This window comes from Penicillium solitum (genome assembly GCF_028829755.1).
Source record: "Penicillium solitum strain IBT 25940 chromosome Unknown utg000001l_segment0_segment0, whole genome shotgun sequence".
Taxonomy (NCBI): Eukaryota; Fungi; Ascomycota; class Eurotiomycetes; order Eurotiales; family Aspergillaceae; genus Penicillium; species Penicillium solitum.
In genome coordinates this window covers 2,212,512-2,231,056 of record NW_027072121.1, presented here as the reverse complement: position 1 = coordinate 2,231,056, position 18,545 = coordinate 2,212,512, and the positions used below count along the sequence as shown (strand labels likewise).

Sequence of the window (18,545 nt, the reverse complement as noted above, 5' to 3'; positions counted from 1 at the left end):
TGCAAGAGAGACAAAGCGAATAGAACTTAATCGAATAAACGGTTAATTCCTACTATAGTTGAATATCCAGCCTGTCATCCCCCGAAGACAAAACAGCAATGACAAGAGACAATCGGGAAAAACAAGGTGAAAAGTACCTCATCGTGTCTGCTACTTCTGTAGCCTACTGATCATCCGTCAGCCCCACCATCTTCAACGAATCTTTCCAGAGCTGAGCCTCTTTCTCAGAATCATAAGCATGCCCGGCAAACCCTGCACCGCCAATCTCATGATTGTCGTTTCCCCGTGCTGTCTTTCCGCAGTCCGCAAGATATTCTCCACCCTTCTTCTCCCATTCTTGGCCAATCGCAGCCCACACCGTAGTTGCCGCGCCCTGCTCAGGCGACTTCGACGTTTTGTACACGCTTTCATCCTTTGTGAACGCTTCCACCATTGCAGGGTCCAGATGCTGCGCAAGTCCCGTTGCAATCATGCCAGGGTGAAGACTGGTAGCATGGAGCCCTCGCGAGCCGTAGCGCCGCTCGACCTCGTTGGCCATGTAGATATTGGCGGTCTTCGATTGTCCATATGCAACCCAGTCATTGTATTCAGCGTTCTCAAAGTTGTAGTTGCCTGGTTCATTGATTGAGGCCACATGATGGGCAGAAGAAGAGACGTTGACGACTCGAGATGAGAATTCAGGGCTAGCACTAGCGAGGAGAGCTGGCTTCAAGAGCTCAAAGAGGAGAAAATGAGCGAGGTGGTTGACTCCAAACTGCATTTCAAAGCCGTCTGTAGTGTGCTCCAACTTGGGTAGAGCCATGATGCCGGCGTTATTGACAAGGATGTTGACTTGACCGCCTGACTTCTGGAGAATAGCTTTCGCGGCGGCACGCACACTGCTCAAGGAAGTGTTGTCCATCTCAACAAGTTCAACGCGTCCTGGCTCGATGATTCCATCCAGAGCAGACTTTGCTTTGTTTAGGTCTCGTGCCGTCAACAACAGCCTTGCTCCAGTCAAAGACAGAGCGCGAGCTGTCTCGATTCCTATTCCAGACGAAGTGCCTGTGATGGCAATAACCTTCCCAGCTAGCTTGCCCTCTGCCATTTCATCGTTGATGATCTGGAGGGCTGTTGGACGAGCGTCGCCGGGGCCAGCAGGACTCAAGTGAGCTTCTGCGTATCGAGACATTGTTGGTTGGATATAGAACTTTGGAAGTTTGGAACTTGGAAGTTAGATGAATAGAAATGACTTTGATGAGCTTTTTTATTCAGCTTTTGAGAGCATTGGTGAACTATTTATCTTTTTGTGGCTTCAGACTCCTAGCCCCGTGCTCATAGAATCATCCTCTGGATTTCAAAGCAATCGGATTTTCTCAACTCAAAGCTTCTTTAGTTTTTTTGTATTTCAAAGCAACCAGACTTCTCAAGATCATATCTGTAATATAGACCTAGTTCCCTTCATCGTTCTATAATTTAGACACTGACTTAGCGTGCTGACTTTCTTGCCGTTTCCGGCCTAGCCTCCCTGAGCTAAATATCCGGGCCCCCGTGGGTCGATGACACTTTTCTCCTCCTTCGGCCTAGCTCGCGGGACTACAAACGGTACCATTTTAGTGCCATCTCAGGTAGCGCCAAGCCTTACATTATCGCCTATTTAGGCATTGAAGAGGCGAAGTAAATGCGCGATGACAGTCTAGCCAAGCAGACGGCTCAATCTTAGCGGGGCACACACATACATACACTCCACCTGTAGGAATCAAGACGGCAGGGGGAACACGGTGGAGCCGAATTCATGGCCTGAAGCAGAAGAAGACCGAAAACTGTAGTCCGATTGTTGATATTAGGGTGATTCTTAAAATAGAAGAGCGAGAGCCGGGACCTGCGGTACTGGTATGTCATTCGCGACTCCCCCACTGCAGCATTTATATTATCTAGATAGGATTTGCCAAAGTCTAATCTCTGCAGGCTTAGTTTGCCTGGCAATAGTAGGTCTGTGGACTATGCGCTTAAAGCCTCAGTATAAGTCATGATCGAAGCTGCTCTGTCTGGTCTGGAAGAGGCGAATCGACAGATTGGCCCATAGGTATGAGAAAAGCTGCCCTATATACTAGAGCATCACTAAGTAATCAGAGAGCAATCAATGAGCACTCACTGAGCATCAGTCATTCTACGCGTGACTAAACTAAGTATGATCACTGATCTGTGTCTATGCTGACATCTACTTAGTGAGCCCGAGCCTAAGCACCCTCATAAAAGCGGCGGCAGCTCAAATAGGAAAGCCACACCCGCCAGGGAAAATCCGGTAACTATGTATAGGTACATGTGTAAACTACGTCATATGTTCTTCTCTAAGGTACCGAGGTGTAGATACATCATAACCATAATACCACACGTAACTTCTGATCACAACCGAATCTGAGTAATAATCAAAATCTAGATCCTCTGTTACTCTTTAGCTAACGCGGTCCCTTATCCCTCAAAACAAGAACAAGAAAAGCAAAGAAAAGCAAAGCACCGATAGCCAACTCGTCCTCTGAAAACACAAGGACAGGAGGGTGGATTGCGTACCTACCAAGCTGATGTAGCTGATTGACCGATACATCAAACCGCCTCATATGCTTCCCGAACCATCTTTCGAGTCCTGTATTCAAAAATTCCAGGATGGGAGATAACAAATAGAGTTGCATGGTATGCCATATTGCTATCCCTAACATCAGACTCAAAGTCACCCAGAAGAAACAGGTATAGAAGCCTAAAAGCCGAATCCCGTGCTGGGCTTTTTACATCTTGCTCATTCCAATCATTCTTGCCACTCCGAAGGTCATCCATGATAGAGCGGACATTCCGTCTTGATAAGACATCAACACAGAGGAATTCGAGTGTTTCGCAAAGAAGACGATAATCACGGAGCTGGGTTGGCATGCGGCGAAAAAAATGCCGAAAACCGTCATTGATTCCTCTGTCGATCATTTGGAAAAAGGGTATCTCGTCATGTGTGGGTAACTGGGTTGAATCTTGACCGGAGGACCGTTGGAACCTGAGATGTGATTCAAAATAGGGCATTTTGGTCACATCGATGGAGTATTCGATGTCTCCAATTTGGATCTGAACGGTGGAACCATCTCTCACTCGCTGTCTTTGTTGTATTGTGGTCTACCATATGATCAGCCCATCATCATCAGATCGATGATTGAATTTCTGGTGCTATACCTCCATATGGTCTGACAAGAAACTCTAATATAGTGGATATAGTGGATATTGTAGATATTGATTTCTGAAGAGGGTCAGGTCTGGATTAGGGGGAGATGGGATAACCTTGGAAAGTTGGAGAGTATTCATTGCCACGCAGCTATCTCTATATAGCTTCATGGAAACGAAGAATGAGCCCCAGAATAAGGGGGAAAGAGAGGTCGGAAAGACAATGTCTGAGCAAACAGCAAACATCGCCTTTGTATGGTCCGAAGGGCTGGGGGTTTTGCTGAAGGGTTTCCAAAAAGGGTTTCATTTCTTGTCCTATACCACCTCTACAGCATTATTAGGCTTAGGGCTCTTAATTTAGTAAATCATTCGACCATTAAATAGAAGTAAAAGGAAGCAAAAAGTGAGCACTAAACGGAAAAAAGAAAGCCATCAAGCACGGGCTGACTTTCACTGGTATGGTCGGATTCATCATAAAATCATAGAAACGCTGCTAACTAAGTAGAGTAACTCATCATAAACACACTGCTAGCTAAGTAGAGTATCCTTGGAACTGCCCAAACACCTAAATCAAATAAGATCAGTGTCGCCCAGCAACATTAAAGATATCATTATGCCAGGTGTGACCAAGCCCATACGTCTCATCCCCATCCTCAATAGCCTCCTGCGCACGTGTAGCCTCCTCGTGCCAAGTCTTGACAATACTACCGGGAGCATAAACACCCTTAAAGACACCCTTACCCAGCGGCTCAAGACCAATCCTAGTCTCGACATCCGAGTCTGCGGGTTTAAGGCGGGCGAGAACCGCCCGCACAAAAGTCGCCAGGTCCTGCGGGTTAGCGATGCGCGCAGCACGCAGCCGTTCACGGGCAAAGACTAGCTCGCGATTCAATGCGAACGTCGCTGCAACAATCTCCTCTGCAATCTTCTTCTCCAGCACACGTCGGACAAGGTGTTTCAAGAATGGCTTGGTCAGCCAGAGGAGGAATCTCCACTTGCTGCGCTTGACAGTGTAGTCGAGTTTGTGGATGCAGACGCGAACGCCGCGCAGAGAGAAGATCTGCTCCAGACTGCCGCGGCCGACTTCGATGTCTAGCGAGATGTCGATACCACGGCGGTCGAGGTAGAAGCTTGCTATGCCTTCGTCCTTCAGGTGGAAAAACCCCGTGTGGGTGCGGAACCAGTAGCCAAAGTCCTCAGCGCTGATGTTTAGACCTTGGACGGTGACTGTGAAGGCTGTTTTCATGAGTGTTTCTGTGCGCTTGGAGTGGGTTTTTACCACGTCGATGTCATTGCGTGTGAGGATATGCATGCGGTAGGGGAGGAAGGAAGAAAAGTTTACTGTGTGGCCGGGTTCAAGGATTAGGTTCTCCAGGAGGAGATCCATCTCTGGAGCGGATATCTCCAGGCGGGGGATGGGGATGTATTGAATTGTTCGGAGGAGGACTGGGAGGAAGACGTTCACCAAGTCTGCTGGGAGGTCGGCCTTCTTGTCGTTGTAGGCGCCCCAGGCGTCCTGGTAGACCTTCTTAGTGGCATTGATTAACTTGGAGACGGCTGGGTCTTCCGGCACGGTTCTAATTGTGCGTTTGGTCTGTGCTAGGAAATCGTCCACATCCTTTCGTAGGGTCGTCTCCGAGCCTACTTTGTCGGAGTGTTCTTTGAGTTCATCGAGCTTCTGCGGTGCCGAGTCAAAGAACTCGGGGTTGGTGAGCATGTCCTGCAACGAAGTTCCGACTTCTCCGAGTAGATCATCAAACTCAGGATCTTTGTTTGCATGGCGCAAAACATTGTGGAACTTCTCCTGCAGCCGATCCCACTCTTCTGCGCTGCCAAATGACCGCAGGAGAATCCAGAATTCGTCAACCGCCCGTTTCAGGTCAGCATTGACTTCCAGGTCTTCTTGAGCGACCGAGGCAGTATTCTCTGCTACATCCGCGTAGATCTTAGCGTAGCGTGCTACCAATTGAGCAAGTGTTGCCACCGAGTCAGAGTAATCCGTCCTCTCCCGAAGCTTTTGAACCGCCTGCTTCAGCCGGAACAGCAATGTATCTCTCTCTCGGCCGGAGAGGTGCTCCTTAGCGCTCTGCACGGCATCTTGACTTGTCTGAGCGATCCCTTCCCCGGCCACATCCGCAACATGTGCAACTTCTTCATTCACCTCGGCCTTGGACCGTGCATGCCCCTCATCTGCACCTGCACCCTGTAGCGCCTGCTCTTCTTCCTCGGACGGTTTGACTTGTTCGGCAACTCGCTTGGAAGATTCAGCGAGGGAGTCAGCGGTATCAGTGAAGATTTGGCGGCCGACGGTAACGATATCATCGACGAAAAGACGGAAATCGGCGTTAGTCAAAAGGAGACCACCAACGGTGCGGAAGCTATCATATGCTAGGTGCAGGGATTAGCGAAAGGTCATCATCTTGTGATTTGCATGTGCCAAGCCCGAAAAAGCTGGGGAGTGGAAATGCGCGACCCACCAGCTTTAGTATCTGCCCGCGCCTTCACGTGGGCGGCCTGTCTGGAAACCCTCTCGCTATCCACCTCGACGCGTGAACGGGCCAGGCGCCACAGAAATTCCTGGAGCTGGTCTTGGCTATTCTTCTGTTGCAGAAATTCGATGAAGACCTGGATCCACAGTCGACTGTCCCGCACTAGCTGGCGACCGACACTGCCAATATCCTGATTACGCAGGTTGAGAACATCAGAGGCTAAGAGGGTGCGTAGGTTGGCGATGGTTTGTTCAGTTGAAGGCATGTACCCCTCGGAGATGGCGCGGACCATCTGGTAGCTATGTAGCTTTTGATGGAGTTGTCGCTGACGGGAGGTGTCATCCTCATAGCGAGGGAGGAGGGGTTCAGTCTCGGAGGGCATATTGAATAAGGCCCTAGACCGTGTGCGATAGCAGTTACCTAGTTTATGTTTGGAGATGAAGCTAAATGGAGGTTGAAGTTCTAGGGGGAGGAGTTGAGCTCGGGAACCTGTTTTGGGCACATGACGACACCTCACTCGTACAGTGCAACATAATTGTTTGCTTTCGCTATGTGCTATTTGCTATTTACATAAGTAAATTAAAGACAGAATATTTTTTGAATATGATTATCATCAATTAAGAAATTATCAAGAGGCATGAAGCTCTGACGGAATTGAAGGAATTGAAGGAATTGAAGGAATTGAAGGAATTGAAGGAATTGAAGGAATTGAAGGAATTGAAGCCATTATGTAAATAATCGATGATCCGCGATCTGGGGAAAGCTATGGATTTAGCCGGGCCTTTTACGTAGCCTTTTATGCAACCATGGCAATAGTTCCAATTAGATCGGGCTTATTTCAATGTTTACGATATTGATTTCATTTTGATCTTTTTGATTGATCCATTTTGCGCTTTTAAATTGGGTAATTATTGACCAGGGCACCCTGATCTGCGGTAGAAAGGAGACAAAAAAAAAGCAAAAAATGTACATATATGCCTCATGCACTTAAATCGAGAATGACATATCCAAGGTATGAGCGCATTCACATTCTACGATATACACGCGGAAAATGACCAAGGCCTTCCAAGGCCTTCCAAGGCCCAACGTTGGGAACTGCAGGTGAGAAAGAAAAAATAAAAAGGCTGACGAGTTCGGAGATATGTATCCAATATGTACGCAGTAGAGCAGAGCATAGGAATTCCAATTATTAATAGAAGCTTTGCGCCTTACACAGAGCTCAGGTTACCCGGACAAGGGGTCCAATCGGTGCCGGGATATGAAATCCCTAGATTCCGAATTGTCGCTTCCGGCAAAGGTTGAAGTGGATGTGGTTCCAGACCTGACGATTGCAAAGAAAATAGAATTGAAAGGGGGCAAAAAAAAATACCGCAACCGTGCTGGAGAAGGATAAGTAATCAAAACCCCCTGGTGTCGGCGACCGAGAGCCATTCACAAGGCCGAATATCATCGCCAACGCGGCGGACTCGAAACAAAGGCCTAAAAGTCTCACCGGGGAGCTTCCGATCGGAAGACTTCTTTATATAATTTTCCTATCTATAGATGTCGTGTGTTGTAACATATGATATTTGACGGCGATCTCCGTCGACCGCCTGTTTACAATATACAATTGTGTTTCTGAACTCTTTGAATTCTTTGAATTCTTTTTCATAAATGTATAGTTCAAATAAAAAAAAAAGTTGAAGAAAACGAAGAAAATGCAAAAAATGGAAACACCGAATCGACATTAATTAGGGTATAGCTTCACTCCACTTCGGCACTATCTGCGGCTCTGGGAGCTCGTAGCTGTGGATTGGAGTGGATCCTAGAACCCAAAGGAGGATTAGCGTTGATCCATGGCGTTTTCCTCCCCGGCTTTTGTAGCCAATCAGGTTACAGTCTTTCATTATTCACAATTCTACTTGGTAGCTGTCATCACCAGTTTGAGGTCTACCGTGTAAATTGGAAAAATTCAAACTTCTCTAACTCCGAATGACTCCAATCTCCAATTTTGGAACCCATCTCCCCTCACATCCCAATATCATGATGTACGTTGTATGGTAGTGCAACTCCCTGCGCAATGCTGGAATGAGAATAAATCGCGCACTGATCATCCACGTAATTTCCAATGTGAAATTATGCGTGTTTATGTGTCTCATTCAAGTTCCGAATGAATAATAATATCTTTTTTTTAATATTCAACACTGATTTGACTGTGTCTCCGCATTTGTCGGAGTCGGCGCCTCCCCGTCTCCACACGGTGATACACTCTCCTTGCTGGATCTACTTCCCGATCCAAATAATTATAAAAATAATAAAAAATAAAAAAATAAGACGGATCCAGATTCCAGAAGGGCTTTCATGCACAACGGTTCGCTGTCAACACCGAAAACTGAATCCACATGGGTCCTGACCCTCCCCGTCGTCCGACTCTTCCCGACTTCAATTCATGACTCTTTTCTGACTATACCGTGTCGCCTTGACACGCGGTCCCGGTTAATTATCTGTCATCCTCCTGTCGGAATGTCTTTGAGGTGCGCACGAACATCCCAAGGCAAATTTAGTATGTTGTCTCGTGTACATAAAAACAGACTCGCATCTGCTCCCAAATCTTTTTCTTCTTTCTATCATTCTACTTCTACTCCAAACCCGAAGTCCTCCCAGTCAATCACAATGGCTCGATACCCTTCACTACCCACTCAACAAAGCCGGCCGGTGCATGCCACCCCGGCTCCTTTTGTGAACCACGCCTCGCCTGCGTAAGTCAATCCAAAGCTCACCTAGAGGGTTTGCGACGAAGCAAGCAGTCACTAATACCTCGTCTGTAGCGACGCCAACTATGATACTGCCAACCCTGCATACATCCGCAAGTACCTGCGCACATACGGCCTCACTCCTCCTCGCGCCGAGGGTTACGAAACACAAAAGACCCGATGCCTGGCTCAGCTGGGTCTCAAGAACACTCCGATCGAAAAGTTCCTATACCTCAGCACTCTGCGCAAGAACAATGTGCACCTGTTCTACCGTCTGGTGACAGACCACCTTAGGGTATGTTGAGCACCGAGACATGTGATTGGACCGGGGAAACATGAAGAAACGAAAATTAACCATAATCATCCCTGCAGGAAATGACTCCGCTGATCTATACCCCAGTGGTGGGCGAGGCCTGCCAACGGTGGTCCGAGATCTACCAACAGCCTGAAGGTACGTACCATAACGGAGATCAATCATCTCCGCACTTGGCATTTTCTCCGCACACGAATTAGAACCGGAGACGCTAACGCTCGTTTTAGGTATGTACCTGAGCTGGGAGGATCGCGGAAATCTGGCTTCGGTCATCTCCAACTGGCCCGAGTCTAGCGTCGAAATCACATGTATCACCGATGGCTCCCGCATCCTCGGACTGGGTGACCTGGGCATCAACGGCATGGGTATCCCCATTGGAAAGTTGGCCCTTTACACCGCCTGTGCGGGTATTCGTCCCGAGGCCACCCTGCCTCTGACTCTGGATCTGGGTACTGGTAACAAGGCCCTCCGGGAAGACCCGCTCTACATGGGTAGTCGTCGCGAGAAGATCTCACCCGAAGAGGAGCGGGAGTTCTTGGACGAGCTGATGGGTGCTCTTACCGAGCGCTGGCCTGGGTAAGTGACTCACTCTCACATGTCTTTCGGGGGTAATCTCCCTATAGCAACCGCGACTAACAAAAACTTCTTTAGTATCGTCATCCAATTCGAGGATTTCAAGAACCCCTTCCCTGCTCTTGAGCGGTACCGTGACCTGTACACTTGCTTCAACGATGACATCCAGGGTACTGGCGCTGTCATCCTTGGCGGTGTCATCAACGCTGTCAAGCGCTCCGGTCTGCCCTGCAAGGACCACCGCGCGGTGTTTTTCGGCGCCGGCAGCGCCGGTGTCGGCGTTGCCCGCCAGATCGTCGAGTTCTTCATGCGCGAAGGCATGACCGAGGATGAAGCCCGCAACTGCTTCTACCTCGTCGACACCAAGGGTCTCGTCACCGCTGACCGCGGCGACAAGCTCGCCGACCACAAGGTCTACTTCGCTCGCCGTGACAACAACGGCGAGCAGTACAAGACTCTCGATGAGGTCGTCGACTACGTCAAGCCCTCCATCCTGATGGGTCTCTCCACCATGGGCGGCGTCTTCACCCCGGAGATCCTGCGCAAGATGGCTGACTGGAACACCGCCCCTCTCATCTTCCCCCTCTCCAACCCCTCCTCCAAGTCCGAGTGTGACTTCGAGACCGCCGTCGTCAACACCGACGGCCGCTGTCTCTTCGCCTCCGGCTCCCCCTTCCCCAACTTCACCTTCACCAACTCCACCGGCGAGACCCGCACCTACTACCCCGGCCAGGGAAACAACATGTACGTCTTCCCTGGTATCGGTCTCGGCAGCATCCTGTCCAAGGCCGTCCGTGTCACAGACAGCATGATCTACGCCTCCGGCGCTGCCCTCTCCACTGCCCTCACCGGCGAGGAGCTGGAGCGTGGTCTGCTCTACCCTGACATCACCCGCATCCGCGAGGTCAGTGTCGTCGTCACCCGCAAGGTGATGCGCGCTGCCCAGGAGGACAAGGTGGACCGCGAGATTGCCCTGCGCTCTATGAGCGACGTCGAGTTGGACAACTGGATCAAGGCCCGCATGTACGACCCTCACACTGAGGTCCGCGCTCTTGAGCGTGAGGTCGGTCACCTTCTCTCCAGTCTGGGAACAATCTCGCCTCCCATGACGGCGAGTGGATCCCCCACTGAGGAGAAGAATGCCAAGTTGTAAGATTTGATCTTTTTTTCTTTCTTGACCTTGGATTTGCATTTTGCATTTTGCAACTAAAAAAGAGCTTCTGTTCTAATCTGTCAGCGCTTAGGATCTCTGCGTGATGGACTCGCATCTCATTTGACTTTTCATATTTCCCCCTTTCGTTGGTTTCGAGCGCACTTCTGGTTATTATTTTTTTTTTTTCCTTCTCTGCCTATTTTCGGGTTGGACACGAACTTCTTTTCCCCTGATTGAATACCCAGCACTTATTTTCTTTGGTTTTTACTCGCATTTTGAGGGTCTTTGCATCTTGGGGATAGTTAGCATTTAGCTGGCATCGCCATCGAATGAACAAATTAAAATCACTTAAAAAATACTCTTCCTCTATCCTAGTAGCCTACATCTTATCTATACTTTAGCTTGTCCTCGGGGTGATTTCATCCCATTCTTAATGAACAAAAAGTTCAATATATTTAGAGCTCGCAACATCTTCTCTTCTAAGTTAGCAATAGTGGCAACCCTCACTGATCGCCAGGTACTAAAACACTCCCAAGCACTCGCGAAAACCTAAACGGGTGAACCCAACTCCCCGACTTTCCCAATCCACTTTTCTTTAACGTGGAACCTCGGCACTGAGGACTCCACAATATCAAAACGGGACATCAATCTCTCCGCGGCGAGATGACTAATGCTAAGTTTGCGATGGTTTCAATGCCTTCGAAAGGAGATTTATATTCTTTCAATCTTTGATAAAGCTGTCTGTTCGTTCCTTGCAGTTTTCTTGGTCGGATTCCGTGGTATAGAAGTATGTCTGCCCTTTAAGTTGTGAGAGTAATTGAGACTAACATCATTGACAGCGTGTTTTATATCTGTTCGACTTTAATATCTACATCGTCAATTGCATTGGACTGTATACTTTACATTGTACATTTTATTCACATACGAAGCTACATATACACCATGACATCTCCCCTCGCAGACCCCGTCAAGCTCCCATGTGGACTGGTTTTGCCGAATAGGCTCAGCAAGGTACATCATTCAAGCCTAATGGCTATACACAAATAGAACTAACACCCTTCCAGGCTGCAATGGCTGAGATGATAGCCAAAACTAACCAGCCGACAAACGCCCTGGCAGATGCCTATGAGCAATGGTCGGACGGTGGATGGGGGAGTATTCTTACAGGTAAGGTCTAATGCTTCTATGTCTAGTTGAAACTTCTATGGCAAATGCAAAACCCCAAAACCCTAATCATGACCCTAATCCTACCTACACTATAAACCCATATACCATATTCCAAACAGCAAAACCCAACCCTAACACCTCACCAGGAAACGTCCAAGTCGACGTAAACCACATGGGCAGCCCCTTCGACCCAGCCCTACACAACGAATACAAAGACAGCGAAACCAACAGCGACCTAGTAGCTCAATGGAAGAAATATGCCGACACCTGCCAAAAGCACGGCACTCCAGCCATCGCCCAGATCTGCCATCCAGGTCGGCAGTCCTTCCGCGTTGCAGGCCACCGCGGCGTCTTCGCGCCGACGCTCGCGCCCAGCGCCGTGCCCATCAAGGTTGGAAATAGCTACCTCGAAAGCCTGATCGGATGTCTTGTTTGGTCTGGACCCAAGGAAATGACCAGTCAGGATGTCGAGAGGGTTATTCGTCAGTTTGTCGATACTGCGAGACTTATGGCCGATGCTGGGTTTTCGGGTATTGAGTTGCATGGTGCGCATGGGTATTTGATTGGTATGTTTTCTTTCTTTCTTTCTTTTTTTTTCCTTTTTGAAGGATTGCCTTGATGATCTTTCTGCTAATGGTTTGTTTTCTTGGTTAGACCAATTCCTCAACGGCAAGGTACGACACTCTCATTCCTCTATCACCTCAGCCTAATATCATTATAAACACCAACACCAATACTAACTCTAATTCTAATAACAGACAAACCTCCGCACAGATGCCTACGGCGGCACACCCGAAAAACGCACCCGTTTCGTCCTAGAAATCCTCTCCCAAACGCGCAAAGTCGTGCCATCAACCTTCGCAATCGGCATCAAACTAAACTCCGCCGACCACAGCTCCGCAACCTTCGAAGAAACAATGACGCAAATCACACTACTAGCCGAAGCCGGTATCGACTTCATGGAAATCTCCGGCGGAAGCTACGAAGACCCAAAGATGATGGGTAGGGACAAAGCCAATCCCGCCGCAGCACCGAAATCAGCACGCACCGCCGCCCGCGAGGCTTTCTTCCTCGAGTTCTCGAAGGAGGTGCGACAGCGCCATCCTGGTCTTGTGCTTATGTTGACTGGTGGGTTCCGCACGCGTGCGGGGGCTGAGGCGGCTATTAGGGATGGTGCTTGTGATCTTGTTGGCATTGGGCGGCCTGGAGCTATTGACCCGAGGTTCCCGCGGCTGTTGCTTGATGAGAGTGTTGGTGATGAGGAGGCCGGAATGGTGTTGAATAATGTGGCTGTTCCTTGGTATATGCGGTTCTTGCCGTTGCATCTTGTTGGGGCTGGAGCTGAGAGTGTAGGTTTTCCCTTCTGTTTATGGGTTGAGTGGTTTGAGTGGTTTGCTGACTGGTTCTATAGACATACTATTCTGGGCAGATTCAGAGTCTGGCCAAGGGGATTGCTACTGTTGCTCCTCCTTTGTAGATTATTTGGTTTGTAAATACTTGTTTTTGATATAATAATATTTCTGGATGTGGAATGGAAATGCATAGGATTGCCTTGAACGTCAGGCCATTTTATATTTGGCTTGTATAAAAAGGCCCATGGGTTTGCTCTTCCCTCTTCATCTCTCTCTTTACTTTTTCTTTCCCTTCCTCTCTGTATATTAATTATACCCTGAAGGTTTCCTTCCATGATACCGATGGATGCCCTGGAATTTGTAAAAAAGAACATCTTTGACTTGTACAGGTAGATTTGATGCTGTGCCGGATAGTCTTTCGTCAACATTTTCCAGCTGCTTTTCTTGGTGCACATCCTGATCATCAAGACTATATCAAGACTAACACGTTGCTGCTTTGAATGGGGTTGACGTTCCCTACTGGACCGCCAGTGCGGGTGGCTTTGGTTACGCAAAGAGCTCATTCTCCATAAGATCCCGCCAAAAGAAGACCGAAGCGATTTGTCGCAACTTAAAGATATTACACGCCTGAAGGGTCCTTCTTTGACATAGCAAAGACCCCCTTGGACAGATTTTGAAACTAAAAGATGATACATGCAAAATATTTCTTCGGTGACTGGACATGAGCATGACATCCTGATAGGGGAGAAGGGTAGCCCCAAGTCACCACCGCTATGCCCATTCCCAATATATTTTCTGACTTACCTCATTGTCTCTCTCCTAGCCAGACACAATATATCACCTTTGAACCCTTTGAAACCTTTCATTGTGAGTATTCATATGTTGAATCTACAATGCTGCCATGGTTCTTTCTCCAAAATATCGCCAATGTGCGTGGATACAGTATTATTATTGTAGGTTACATGACATCGTGATGTTCTTCTAAATACAAACAGTGCTAGAACTAGCAGCTGACCGTTTCTTCTTCCTCAATAGGAAATAATCGCAACTGTTTCAACTTCTCCCGTTCCTTCAACTGCCCCAGTTGGTGAGAAAGGGCATCATTACCCTGCACCAATATTTGAATCCACAATGCAGTCTCCTCGAGAACAAATTTCCTCGTGTATTCCTGTTTCTCAAGCCCTGGCACAATGCGACAGAGTTCTTTATACCGGTCTCGAACAAGCTCTCTTCTCTTCTTTTCCGATCGGCAATGACATAATTTCTGTCCTGGTTTTTGTACACATTTTCTCTTCTTTTGCCCAGACCGATTCCTGGCTTTGACGCAGCTTGCCCGTTGTGTGCATTCGGTATCATCTGATGAGAGGATTTGCCCTTGGTTCGATGAGGATGAAGATGGCGACGATGGTGTTTCGGAGAGTCTTTCATTTCGTGGCATCATCGAGGGCTGGAACATGGGAAGTGTTAATCCATTCAGTTCTGATGGATCTAGTATGTATTTCTGCGATGCTTCATCTCTGGTTTCAGGAATATCGAAGCCAATGTCCATGGTGGCACAGAAACTGGCCATGTTCCGCATCAGGTTCTGCACGAGTCGCTCCTCTGTCCAGGTTCCTATGGGACTAGAGTAGCCATGGTAGCAAAAGCTGGGATCTGAACCCCATTGAAGACCTTCTTCTGTGGGCCATTGTTCTCGGGGGATTGGTTGAGGTGTGTCGACTTGCCATGGACAGTGGCGTGAAAGGGTAGTGTGGTCCATTTGAAGCGTCTGATTGTCGTTTTCCATTTGGGGTTGTGGCAGATATTAATTGGTATTGGGCTGGTTTCTTTGACTGTAAAATATATTCAGATTGCAGGTGCTATGCAGCTGAAGCTGTACTTTGGGTTTTAGATGTTGGCGAATCTGCGGTTGATATTCTGATATCAGGTTTCTGTGTGGAACGACAACAACGATATGTAACAGTACTTGATTTTGGATTCTGGAATAAGGGGGAAATTGAAGGGAAATAGCTTGTTTTTATTATTTCTATTATTTGAAACAAAGGTCTCATTAATGAGGCAGCAGGGTTCTCTACGTCAATTTCGGAATGCACCCGGCATAGAATACCTGCGGATCCGCAACCGCAATGCATCCGCAACAATGAAATGATTGGCTAAGTTGGCTGCATTTATCTCTATACCCCTTGAACTGTGTAACTATGAATGTAGTACTCTGTAGTGTAATGTGCAGTTGGCCTTTTATTAAGTATTCCTCTCTTCCAAGGTTGACGCCTACGCTCTGTGTAGAAACACACCGGGTGCATCCCGGGGGCTCCATGTATGATGTCGATCCGACACATTGGACCCAGTAGCCCAATTACAGGTAGCACTCAGGATTCACTAGTCTTGACTTTAAGACAAAAACAGGAATACTTTTCTCCATTTCTCCATTTTATTTCGAGCTACTTCTGGGGGTTATGGGCCAACACGTGACCCATGTCTCCGGGTACATTCCGGACACAACACTCCCGGGATTGTTCCACTCCTTTTCCCTTCCCCAAGGATTACAGTTCCTGTAGCCGGCGACCTGGCTTTCGGTAATCATCCGGATCACCAATCAAAGAGTGGAGAAGCAATACTGTGGGTTGCACATACCCTTAGCTGTGGCTTATAGGAGCGGCCACAGATGCCTCCCAAAGGTGGAATTACCAAACGAGAGCCACCGCGACGTCGCAAGATTGCCTTGGCATGCGAGTCATGTCGAGATAAAAAGGTCAGGTGCGATGGTATAAAGCCAATTTGTGGGCCATGCGCTCGACGCTCGTATACCGTTGACCAATGTGTATACAAGCTGGACAATGCGAGGTCTGCCAGCAACGATGAATACCTGAAGGTTCTCCATGATCGTATTCGAGAGCTTGAAGACATATGTGCAAAAGGCGGGGTTGCCGTCCCGCCTGGGCCTCCACAACATGGAGACTACAGGGCATCTGAAAGTCAAAGCTATATGGGGGAAGATATGGATCTGGATGGTCTAGACGCAGAATCCAGGACATCTGTGGCTGCAGAAGGATTACTAGGACTAGGTTCCACCCCCTTTCCATCTGGACCAAGCCATCTATCTTCAACTCCTACTTTTCAGCCACCAAGGTTTCCCGCGCAGAGGAATCCACCGGAAGCTGAGCGCTATAGATCTCCACATGCGCCACATCTGTCTCCTGAATCTGCCCACCCACGAGCAGGCGGTATATATCCCCCACCGTCTCTCAACTCCCACGGTAATGTCACCGCTATGGGTGCAATATCTGTCGCAGAAGATGATCCAAGCACAGACTCTCCACAGGAGCAGCAATACTATGGAAACTCTTCAGTGGCATCTTTTATGCGTCTCGCAGGAGAGTCCATGCCTTTGCAGTCATATATGTCAGCTTTGCGAGGTAGCAAGGGTGAGTCGTCAAGATCTCAAGGCCCTGATACAGGGATTTGGCGAGATCTAGGCCATCCATCAGTAGATCTTCGATTCGACGATTTCTCCTTGCCACCTCGATCTCTGGCAGACCACCTTCTCGAGTGTTATTGGGACAGAGTACACTGTCTATTCCCATTCTTCCATCGCCCCAGTTTCGAGCAAGCGTATGAAAATCTCTGGGGGCCGGACAAGGCATCCAAGCCCGAGTTGCCACAACTCAATATCGGACTCGGGGGCGCATTTGACAGCGGTCCTAATTCAATTGTCTTCCATTGTGCACTCAATGCCATCTTTGCCATGGGCTGCTATTTCTCTGATATTCCGCCCGCGGACCGGGAGGCTGCAGTTTATTCGTTTTTCCTTCGCTCAAAGCGATTTGTGAATCTTGATCTTCTGGATATAGGCACTATCGGCGTGGTTCAAACGCTTTTGATTATTTCACTTCTTCTTCAGAGCACCCCTTATCCGAATCGATGCTGGAATGCAATTGGACTGGCATGTCGAGCTGGTCAAGGGCTCGGGTTACACGAGACAACCACGCACGCCACGAACAAACCTCTGGAGACAGAGATACGACGGCGTACCTGGCACAGCTGCGTCATTATGGACATGTCGGTTACAATATTTTTTTCCAGATTATTTTCCTGAACATAGCTAACTAATGAAAATAGGATTGTGAGCATGACACATGGAAGACCGAGCATGACCTCTCATATCTCACCGTTACCTCTGCCTGTAATGGGAACGGACTCCCAAGAAGCCGATCCTTGTGAGCTTAGTGGACAACCCTGTGATCATAAGTTGGGATACATGACGTTCTACGTTTCAACCATTGAATTATACAAAATTCTCGAGTGTATTCTATCCGAGGTCTATAATGCTTGGCAGAGTCGATCTAATAGCACTCGCGCCAGTCTGCCGCGAAGCTCCAAGCTTTGTAGCCTGGATGTGCTGATGGAGCTCGATGATAAACTTGCTGCCTATGAGACCAGCGTACCCCAGCCCCTGAATTGGACAGATGAACCATCCCTACATCGCTCAGGCAGTGGCAATGCGTCGATCTTCAAACGCCAGCAGAACGTGTTGCGTGCGAGGTAGCTTCTCTCTTTGGGCTTTCGAGTTACAATTTCTAACCATAAGAAATAGATTCATCCACCTTCGCCTCCTGTTATATCGCCCAATGTTTACTCAACTCTGCTCCGATGAGCGAGCAGGGTCATCACGCCGATCTGATATCCAACCCGTCGAGAAAAACATAATCTACTCCTCGGTCTTCTCAAAATGCGCCGCGTCCTGCGTCATGGCAGCCATAGACCTGGTCTCGCTTGTTCATGAGACATATCGAACAACTGTAACTGATGCATGGTGGTACAATGGATTCTGTTCGTTATCAATTCGGTTCATTGCTATTCATGCTCATCAACTAACATGTACTAGACACATCGACTGCAGGATTCATCCTGATAATGTCATATTCCTGCCATTCTATCCGGGAGCAGGTTGATTCACAAATCGTGGATGAGAGTTGGCGCAAGTGCGAAGAGATCTTAGCTTTCATGGCTATGTTTAGTCTGTCTGCCCGCAACTCGTTGCAGTTCTTACAAGTAACGCACCAACATATTATGCAAAACTACTCAGGTTCGTTGTTAATGGATCTTCACTGGGTATAGGCTAATTCTCGTATAGCTACTTGTCGGCCTGGTGATACTTCCTCGTCGGTTCCTACTCAGCTGCACCAAAGGGGCAATCAGCAACCCAACCGACCCGATTTGTCGTCACAGCCTACTGAGCCTATATCAGACGAACACAACCTCCGTCACGAACCCAATAACATGGATAGCAATCTTTTTACAACTTGGGATGAGATGGGCTTGGGTCAGGAAGAGTTTGGTTTCCTTGGGAGATTTGATTTGCCGGATCTTGCAAGCTGGTTTACGGATATACCCCCTTGAACATATGATAAACGTGGATTCTTCTTTAAGAATATATAATAAGGGCCATCATACCAGGCTGATACTAGTCGACTACTTCGCATGAACGCCACCAGACCTGACATCTAAAGGGGTCGAGGCAACACCAAAGAAGCATGGAACTAAGCTCAACAAGTCTACCGAGTATACTTCCAGACACACCCCGAA

General features: G+C 48.3%; 6 protein-coding genes across 6 annotated transcripts; 3 read left to right on the top strand and 3 right to left on the bottom strand.

Annotated features, from left to right (window-relative positions):
* Window positions 1-163: 163 nt before the first annotated feature.
* Window positions 164-1,171, bottom strand: N7455_000841 (uncharacterized protein; the record flags this gene model as incomplete). The annotated part of the gene is made up of 1 exon (XM_040961230.2): window positions 164-1,171. The coding sequence occupies one exon, from the start codon at window positions 1,169-1,171 to the stop codon at window positions 164-166; it is 1,008 nt and encodes a 335-aa protein (XP_040808321.2).
* A 2,573-nt stretch (window positions 1,172-3,744) lies between these two features.
* N7455_000840 (uncharacterized protein) lies at window positions 3,745-6,113 on the bottom strand. Its single transcript, XM_040961236.2, has 2 exons — window positions 5,658-6,113; window positions 3,745-5,568 (listed from the first exon to the last, which is right to left on the bottom strand). Exons 1-2 carry the CDS (start codon window positions 6,049-6,051, stop codon window positions 3,761-3,763), a joined length of 2,202 nt encoding a protein of 733 aa, XP_040808312.2. The 5' UTR covers window positions 6,052-6,113; the 3' UTR covers window positions 3,745-3,760.
* A 2,000-nt stretch (window positions 6,114-8,113) lies between these two features.
* N7455_000839 (uncharacterized protein) lies at window positions 8,114-10,798 on the top strand. Its single transcript, XM_040961235.2, has 5 exons — window positions 8,114-8,407; window positions 8,477-8,696; window positions 8,774-8,852; window positions 8,942-9,290; window positions 9,366-10,798. The coding sequence occupies exons 1-5, from the start codon at window positions 8,172-8,174 to the stop codon at window positions 10,438-10,440; spliced, it is 1,959 nt and encodes a 652-aa protein (XP_040808313.2). The 5' UTR covers window positions 8,114-8,171; the 3' UTR covers window positions 10,441-10,798.
* Window positions 10,799-11,382: 584 nt separating this feature from the next.
* Window positions 11,383-13,084, top strand: N7455_000838 (NADH:flavin oxidoreductase/NADH oxidase family protein; the record flags this gene model as incomplete). Its single annotated transcript, XM_040961249.2, has 6 exons — window positions 11,383-11,451; window positions 11,505-11,607; window positions 11,754-12,173; window positions 12,262-12,281; window positions 12,366-12,956; window positions 13,019-13,084. The coding sequence occupies 6 exons, from the start codon at window positions 11,383-11,385 to the stop codon at window positions 13,082-13,084; spliced, it is 1,269 nt and encodes a 422-aa protein (XP_040808310.2).
* Window positions 13,085-13,962: 878 nt separating this feature from the next.
* On the bottom strand, window positions 13,963-14,745 carry N7455_000837 (basic helix-loop-helix domain-containing protein; the record flags this gene model as incomplete). Its single annotated transcript, XM_040961252.2, has 1 exon — window positions 13,963-14,745. The coding sequence occupies one exon, from the start codon at window positions 14,743-14,745 to the stop codon at window positions 13,963-13,965; it is 783 nt and encodes a 260-aa protein (XP_040808300.2).
* An 879-nt stretch (window positions 14,746-15,624) lies between these two features.
* N7455_000836 (uncharacterized protein) lies at window positions 15,625-18,359 on the top strand (the record flags this gene model as incomplete). Its single annotated transcript, XM_040961227.2, has 5 exons — window positions 15,625-17,018; window positions 17,079-17,501; window positions 17,554-17,789; window positions 17,845-18,045; window positions 18,094-18,359. 5 exons carry the CDS (start codon window positions 15,625-15,627, stop codon window positions 18,357-18,359), a joined length of 2,520 nt encoding a protein of 839 aa, XP_040808306.2.
* Between the last annotated feature and the right edge of the window lie 186 nt (window positions 18,360-18,545).

Excerpts from the sequence above, each read along its gene's own strand:
- N7455_000840 (XM_040961236.2), bottom strand. The coding sequence starts at position 6,051 with ATGCCCTCCGAGACTGAACCCCTCCTCCCTCGCTATGAGGATGACACC. Across the intron at positions 5,569-5,657 it reads GCGGGCAGATACTAAAGCTG|CATATGATAGCTTCCGCACC; the intron begins GTGGGTCGCGCA and ends CCCTGCACCTAG.
- N7455_000839 (XM_040961235.2), top strand. The coding sequence starts at position 8,172 with ATGTCTTTGAGGTGCGCACGAACATCCCAAGGCAAATTTAGTATGTTG. Across the intron at positions 8,853-8,941 it reads GATCTACCAACAGCCTGAAG|GTATGTACCTGAGCTGGGAG; the intron begins GTACGTACCATA and ends CGCTCGTTTTAG. Across the intron at positions 9,291-9,365 it reads CTTACCGAGCGCTGGCCTGG|TATCGTCATCCAATTCGAGG; the intron begins GTAAGTGACTCA and ends AAACTTCTTTAG.